We start from the raw sequence: 7699 nt of genomic DNA on the forward strand, positions 1-7699 counted from the left end.
CGTAAATTTCATTATTCTTCTTTCACATTCTTAAAATTATTTCGATTTTTGTATTTTGCTTTTCCTTTCTTTTTCTTCTTTTTCCTCGTTTCCTTTCAGCCTTTATGACATTGTATTTTCCTCCTTATGTTTTATCATGTTCAATCACATTCCTTACCCAGTCATATCAAGGAGGGCTTCCAGCTTTTGGTCCGAGTCCAATCGATACGAAGCCGGATCTTCTTGACTATCACCACGCTTCTTGCTATGCTGGATGCGACCTCCCACCCTCGCAACGAGCATCCTCATCTTCTCTAATTCCTGCACTAACTCACCATCCCGAGTAATAAGGTTTGGTTGAATATTTTGCTGCGGTTCCTGAAACGGTTTTAAAAGGTGTTGTAACCGGCGTAGCTGTTCCAGACGCCGTCGTCGCTGCTGTCGCTGGTTGTCGAGAGTGACCAGGCGTTCTCGTAACTTCTGATACCTGTAACCAGCTCCTGTCAGCCGGATGAAACCCAGATCACCACATTGTAGACCCAACCTGAGACGTTCTTCCTCGCTTGCGGACTGGTCTTCGAGTTCCATGGGGAGCTGTGTAAGGTTCCTGATACGCATCAATTCATAAGCAGGGGTTCTTGCGGCCGTAAGGGAGGGGGTTTCAAGCGAGTCGTGACTCACAAGTGGTTAGACAAATCGACCGTCTTCTCGATGCCTCTCTCGAATGAATGCTGGTCACGTATCGCATCGTTCACGGACGTCCAATAGAGGCTGGCGACTTGCTGTGCGACATGTTGGATTGCTTGGGAGGAGTATACTATGCGATTATGCTGCTTCAATGCGCTATTTACTATAGTCCAGTCAGCGAGGAATAAAGACGGCTAGATTATTGCAGAGTCCCAAATGTAGTCAATCGCATAGGACCACAACCGTAGCCAAGTAGGTATTCCACGAACCGTACATTTCTGTAGGACATCGCTGACCACCTTATCGCTCAGGTCATCCTCCTCCGAGGCAGCGGCATAGCTTCTCCAATCCTCGGGTGCATCAAGGCTTTCGGACAGGATACGCACCTGCGCCCGGATGAAGGAGGACTTCAGTTCGGAAATGGTACGCGTTGAGTCCATCTCCCCATCGCGCCGACTTTCATTGTCCGTCGCAGTCGCGATCGCTTGACGCTAACAATGTGCTATCTATCGATAACAGATCACGTGCCATCATACTAGTATGGAGTAGGTAAGGGGGGTGGTAGTGCAGTCATAACATCAATACCATTACTATTCTTATACACGGGGTATTTCCCCCTTGCCTTCAATAACGACCGTAATGCACCTCAATGGCTGAGACAAAGGAATGGAGCAATCAAAACTTCAAGACATGTTGTCAAAGCATACCTAAACAATAGCGCCTTCTCCAAGAATTGGCCGTGATGGGTGGTTTATATAATAAATGAAAACAGTACAGCCCGGGCATTCTACAAAATACTATACAGAGTAGACAAGATTACACGACCCAAAGATAAAAAATCTCAAAAGAATAAAAATTACATACAACAGGAGGGATTCGCTGGTGGTCACCCACCCAACTACTAACCTCCCGGCGTGTGGCTTAAGTACGGCTGAGCGGACGGGAAGCCCTGTTCTCCACACCCTGTGGTCGTATGTACTGGAAACAGCCGATCAAAGAAATATGTGGACTAATTGTCTATCTTTGCTGATAGAATCAGCGTGAGACTCCCCAGTTATCGAGCCTCTTCCCACTTCACTTGAAGATTTACTTTTCATTGAAGTGACAAGATATCGTAAGTAGACTGCAAAGATCATATTTCGGAACCGATCTTTCTTGAGTCCCATTCTAGACCTTGAAATTGATGGAAACTACCGCAGTTCTTTGCATTCTAGTTCTATCCTCCCATCCCACTAATGATAGGATGTTGAATTGATCGACACAATTGGCCAAAAAATGACGTCACTATCGGACCATCTTCGGTGTGATTTTTTGAGTCTTGTGACACATGCGACCGCGCGTTTGGAACATACCCCACGGGGCACTGTGTAAGTAGTCTCTTGGATTTCGTCTGTACAGATTTTCAACTGGTCGTCGAGGCGGTGGACTACGTTGCGGACAAGCACCCTATTGTCCTGTGTCAAAGACATAATACATAATAGTCCTTTTTTACTTCAATCCTTTGTCGATATCACCAGATGACATGTGAATGTGGACACAGCCTAGAAAGCCTCTCGCAAGAATGTCGTTATCTGACTTGGCTTGTCAATCATGTCGCAAGTAAGTGTTACTCTATGTTCTCAAGACTAGGAGAGAACGGGGCTTATGTGCTGATGACTAGGCGTAAGGTCAAGTGGTACGTGAAAACTTGAACCAAGTCTTTCCAAAGTGTGTGTGAAGTAACAGCTGTCAGCGACCGGGCATTGCCGCGGTGTATGGTCTGTGATCAAACAGGCCAGACATGCAATTATCCGCTTCGGTCAATGAAACCCGGGCCTAAAATCGGTATGGAATGGCCACATTTTGCCATAAGCCGTGACACGTTGGAGGCACATTGACAAGATCTAGGGTCCTCGCAGAAGAAGAGAAAACGCCTACGACAGAATGAGACAGCCCAGAAACGACAGATTAACTCGCATTCTAGACCGCCACCTGGTCCTGACAATGGCCGACGGGATAGTTATTTCGATGCATTGAACGATCAGCCGGAGAAAGAAGAGTTGGCCCTCGCCGTCCCCGCCGATCTTACTGAGACCACTGGGATTGAGGCGCGGGGAAGCTCGCAACACCGAACCTCTCAGTTGAATACGCTTGATCTCGCTTTCATTTTACATCCATCACACGAGGTCACAACTCCCTCCCAAAAGCAGAGCCCGAGCTCTCAGGACGGTCAGCAGACAGATCTCTGCCGTCAAGCCTGCACAGAGCTAGGCGTCTCGCAAGCTTTCATGAATAAAATGTAACGACCTCGGCTACCTAAAGAGTTGTCGAAGTGGAACATAGACAAGCTAATTGCACCAACAGCATTCGAGTTTTTTTCGACAACATGGTCGCTATCAATATCTTTCATGAGCCTTCGTTTGTAGAAAAGCTTTCGAATATCTCTTCGTTTTCTCAATTGACTGCCCTTCTGGCAGCCATAGCTGGTTATGCCTCACGTTTTGGTGCGCTAAGAACCAACGACGTAGCTAGCGACGCAGTGCAGCTCGTAGCAAAAAGTCACCGACAGCCTGCATACTTCATTGACCTTGCTTTCAAGTACATAAACGAGGCGCTCGCGGAGTGTGGCGATGAGATGCCGCCACTTTGCGTTATACAGGCTCTCATTATTGCAACGCATTGTCGACTGACCCAGGGAGTCCGCGGAAAGGCGTGGAGATCTCTGGGATTGTGTGTCAGTTTGATATACGAAACAAACCTGCATCTTCTTGATTCTAGGAAAGTTATAAAAATGGAGGATCCCCACCACTGGCAAGAAGATGAAGAAAAGCGTCGTGCATTTTGGGCCATCTGGGAAATGGATGTTTTTGCCAGTACTATCCGTCGGACGCCAACTACCATTAACTGGAACCAGATGGAAATATTGCTTCCAGTTGACAACGCTCACTGGTTCTCAGGCCACCCTACTTCAAGCTGCTTTATGGAGACGGACATAAACAAACGTTGGAAGGCGTTGCAGGACAGTGGTAATCAGTCATCGAAAGCGTGGTTCCTCGTTATCAATTCTCTGATGAAGAACGCCCAGGTCACCTGTGACCCACAAGGAGTGTCTGCCATAGGTAATCAGGGCTATCACCAGCAAATGCCAAATAGCCAGACTTCAACCCTCGAATCGGCCATGGAGGCTCGTCAAAAATTGGAGACATTGACAAACGCCGTACGCTGCTTTACTTTGGCTTTGCCCAGCCATCTCCAGTATCGCGATCAATATCTGGCCTTTGGGGCGCCGGTACAAGGGGAGTTAGAATCTCAACGACAGCAGCACTGCTCTATCTACAATATCTTCGTCATGACCCAATTAGCTCGTTTGATGATCTACAGATATGACGCATTCAGATCTCAAAATCGTCCAACTGAAACCAGTGGCCGTCATCTTTCCGGAAATTCGGCTGGTCGAAGTACTTTTAGTCTGCTCGATACAGAAAATGGAGCGCTTCGACAGTATTACGAGGCAGCAGATCGTATTCTAGGAATAGTGAACCGGAGTTGCGAGGATCATGTTCAGCATATTAATCCATTTCTACCTAGCACCATCTGGCTTGCCTCGGCGGTGCAACTGGTCCGCAAACATTTTGCTCAAGCACAGTCCAATCGAGATCTAGTAAAGTCGCGCTTCGACGTTCTTTATCTGACCTACAAGCGATGCGTTCAATTTTGGGATATTCAAACCGCTCTCCAGAAGAACCTAGAGTTGATCGAGGAGCAACTGGAAGCCAGGAACAAGAAACCGGCAGTTCAAGCTTGTCCATCCTCTCAAGAAGCGTCAAAGCGGGCATCGGAAGACACCGATAGAATCAACCAGCCTGCCTCGGACCAAGAAGGTCACAACGTAGAGCGCAGCCTGAATTTTGACTGGACAGCCCGACAAGTCTCTCAATACCTACCCGAAACACCCAGTGTCCCACTCACCAGTTCAGCCCCGATTGATGCCAGATTAGACATTACATCCCAAAACCATGCGCGAAAGCACCCATTCGTAGCAGATAACATGGCAATGCTCGACTATATGACTCCTCCACAACCGAGTAGGAACCAGGTTCCAGAGGGCTACATGGTGCCCCCGAACTCTCATTTCCTTGATACAGTATATCAGCTCGATCAGGCCTTTGATTGGCCCACTTTTGATTTTCCTGGTGGAATATATGATTTACTTTCAGGGTGAACTACGTCCCCTTGCACTCTTACCATTGTTGGATGGATTTATCCTCCCACTATTTTTTCCACAATTGGCCACTCCATCCCTCCTGACAAAGCAGCAGGGCCTGGCCAGCTTGTGATGCGGTATTGCAACCCTCTGCTTCTTCTCCGACATCCATATATTGCTTTTGCTAGAGACTTAGCCCTCTGTAATCTACCTGGGTACCCTATGGGTCCTGGGCGTAGCACGAATTTATCGTCTATGGATTTTCTGTAGACCCCGCTCCACTTAAGGCTTGTAATGTTTCAAATACCGCCTAGGTGCGAATTGGAATGGGGTATAGTCTATAGCAAAATACAGAGTGACGTATCCCACCCCTAGCCAGCGAAGACAAAGGATGATCTATCTCTAGTTCGTATTCCAATGTCCCAAAACCAAAGTAACAGCGAGAAACCATTTCCCTATAAAAAGTATCCAATGTCCCTACTTGCTCGTTCCTCTTCTGCTCTAAGCAACTGACCGAAGATAGTCCGTGCGGGATCGGGATAATTTCGCTCGAGTCCGTGAACCCCCGTTAGAAAGCAAGATCACACCAGAACCCCCTGGGCTTTTTGTGGGGGAGGGCCGGGGTATTTAGAAAAGGGAAATACCACTTGGAGAGTTTCTATCTGAAACAACAATCTACCGAAGACAACTCGCGAAAATGGCAGCCTCAGGCAATGAATCTCGAATTACCCTCACTCGCATTGCACATGTCTTCTACACCCATAAAGAAATCGACAAAGCCCATCAATTCCTACTGGATTTCGGATTCCAGGAAATCAAGCGTGTGGGCGATGATATCTATTACCGTGGCACCAGTTCGGAGCCATTTGTGTACTGTGCGCGACAAGGCGAAAAAGACGGGTTTGGAGGTGCAGCCTTTGTCGTGGAATCCGAATCTGATCTTTTTGCTGCGACAAAGTTACCTGGGGCGACAGAGATCTACGACTTGAAAGATGCGCCAGGTGGTGGTCGCTGCGTCACTTTCCATGACCCCATCGACAAGTTCCCATTTCATCTTGTTCATGGACAAAAGGCCCATGCCGATGAGAAGGTGCTTCCACAACTTGATTACAATTTCGTAAGTTAATCTCCTTGGTATATATAACTTACTCCTCAGAAACCCTCTGACCTTCCCCCAGCCAACAGACAAACACCGGCCAGGGAACAAGACACAACGATTCAAAAAGGGTAAGCGACAAGAACCTAGCAATCTAATCTCTAGGAACCTCTAACTATTTGAACCTTTGAAAACCAAAAGGCCCTGCACCTGTGCACAAATTAGGTCATTTCGGAATGTGTGTCACCAATTTTGCGAAGGCGTTTGAATTCTATACTACGCGGTTCAACTTCAAGCCAAGCGATGTTAGTTTCTCCGCGGGTTGGCTCTTCATGAGGCTCGGCGTATACTGACCAAGAGCCATTACCACATGGTCCAGCTGATTCACGATTCTACCGGAAGAGATATAACCACCTTTCTCCATCTGGACCGCGGTTCGGAGATGGTCGATCACCATTGCTTTTTCTTTTTCGAGGGACCTAGGTCGCACGTTCACCACTCATCATTTGAGACGCATGATTTTGACACACAAGTGCTGGGTCACGACTGGCTCCGCAGCAAGGGGTATGAGAACTGCTGGGGCGTTGGACGTCATATCATGGGCAGTCAGATCTTCGATTATTGGTACGCCTCATGATATCATTCTCTCGAAGGTACAATATTGCTAACACACAATTGATCAAAAAGGTTTGACACCTCTCGTTTCATTATCGAGCATTACGTGGATGGTGATTTGGTAAATGACCAACACCCAACGAATCGATCCCTTGCCACACCGGATAATTTGCACGTTTGGGGTAGGTCTTTGAGTATGATGCAATATAGTTCCACTCTTCTAATGTATCACTAGGTCCCGACCTTCCTCCCACCTTCCTGCAGTAGCAACAATCTTAGATCCTTCTCGTCGTCTTATATCCGACACCGTCAGGAAGGTGGAGATTGGTACGTCGCTTAATGTCTTGCTCTTACTACAGTAAGGGAGTAACATTCTCTTCGAGCATATTTATATGATGTGTTGGTTAGACAGCTACGCTTAGACTTCGTTTGAGTCTTTGTCACCATCCATATTCAAAGAGAAATTATTGAGCAGATGACTCTAATTTGTAATTTACTATTGCATCGTGCGATTTTGCTTTTGCAATTAGATTATCGGAAGGCATAATAATACATGTTGCACCTTAATATAGGCCAACACTGGACAAAGATTGGAGTAGAAGCGCTAGCAGCATTAATCCATAAAGAAGCCATCTAGCCCATATAGTTTAGGGAACATGTTACTCGTAGAAAGTGAATTTGGCTTGTTAAGGTTCATCCAGATTGGCAAGAGATGAGAGCATAGCAGTGCCTTTTGCAATCCGCGTTAGTTAGAGCCCTCCCAGCGATAGTACACATTTACCTTTATTCACACTACTAAGATCCGGGCAACCGGTCTGGATACATTGCGATGACTGGAGATCCCCCAAACCCGAGTGTTATTCATGCTGAATCAGTTTATGGCGGGTCTTAATCGCAATGGCTAAATTCCTTTTACCCCCTCAAGCTGCAGGGGATGGTGCCGTTCGAATTCCACGCCGGCAGTCTGGGTTCACTTTCTCGTTCGACTGAAAATTGCACCGAAGATAGTCCGCCCGAATGCATTTGCTGTCTGCCCCCAGACAACCCAAACTGGTCTCATAGTTGATAAACTTCCGAGCGCAAATAGACCGAAATCGTTCCATGTGTCTTTGTAAGGAATTAAATCTTGCAGTGGGGGG

At 47.1% G+C, this 7699-nt stretch overlaps 3 protein-coding genes across 3 annotated transcripts; 2 read left to right on the forward strand and 1 right to left on the reverse strand.

Annotated features, from left to right (window-relative positions):
* Positions 1-40: 40 nt before the first annotated feature.
* BDV27DRAFT_137872 (kinetochore subunit FTA4 family protein) lies at positions 41-1128 on the reverse strand. Its single transcript, XM_032069090.1, has 4 exons — positions 941-1128; positions 661-829; positions 524-586; positions 41-466 (listed from the first exon to the last, which is right to left on the reverse strand). The coding sequence occupies exons 1-4, from the start codon at positions 1104-1106 to the stop codon at positions 154-156; spliced, it is 711 nt and encodes a 236-aa protein (XP_031921443.1). The 5' UTR covers positions 1107-1128; the 3' UTR covers positions 41-153.
* Positions 1129-2013: 885 nt separating this feature from the next.
* Positions 2014-5177, forward strand: BDV27DRAFT_70835 (Zn(II)2Cys6 transcription factor). The gene is made up of 5 exons (XM_032077361.1): positions 2014-2265; positions 2327-2341; positions 2399-2490; positions 2554-2944; positions 3010-5177. The coding sequence occupies exons 1-5, from the start codon at positions 2195-2197 to the stop codon at positions 4865-4867; spliced, it is 2427 nt and encodes an 808-aa protein (XP_031921444.1). The 5' UTR covers positions 2014-2194; the 3' UTR covers positions 4868-5177.
* Positions 5178-5546: 369 nt separating this feature from the next.
* BDV27DRAFT_163661 (VOC family protein) lies at positions 5547-6827 on the forward strand (the record flags this gene model as incomplete). The annotated part of the gene is made up of 6 exons (XM_032073578.1): positions 5547-5966; positions 6028-6076; positions 6147-6250; positions 6325-6569; positions 6633-6742; positions 6796-6827. 6 exons carry the CDS (start codon positions 5547-5549, stop codon positions 6825-6827), a joined length of 960 nt encoding a protein of 319 aa, XP_031921445.1.
* Between the last annotated feature and the right edge of the window lie 872 nt (positions 6828-7699).

The sequence above is a fragment of the Aspergillus caelatus genome (genome assembly GCF_009193585.1).
Source record: "Aspergillus caelatus strain CBS 763.97 unplaced genomic scaffold BDV27scaffold_340, whole genome shotgun sequence".
Classification (NCBI taxonomy): domain Eukaryota; kingdom Fungi; phylum Ascomycota; class Eurotiomycetes; order Eurotiales; family Aspergillaceae; genus Aspergillus; species Aspergillus caelatus.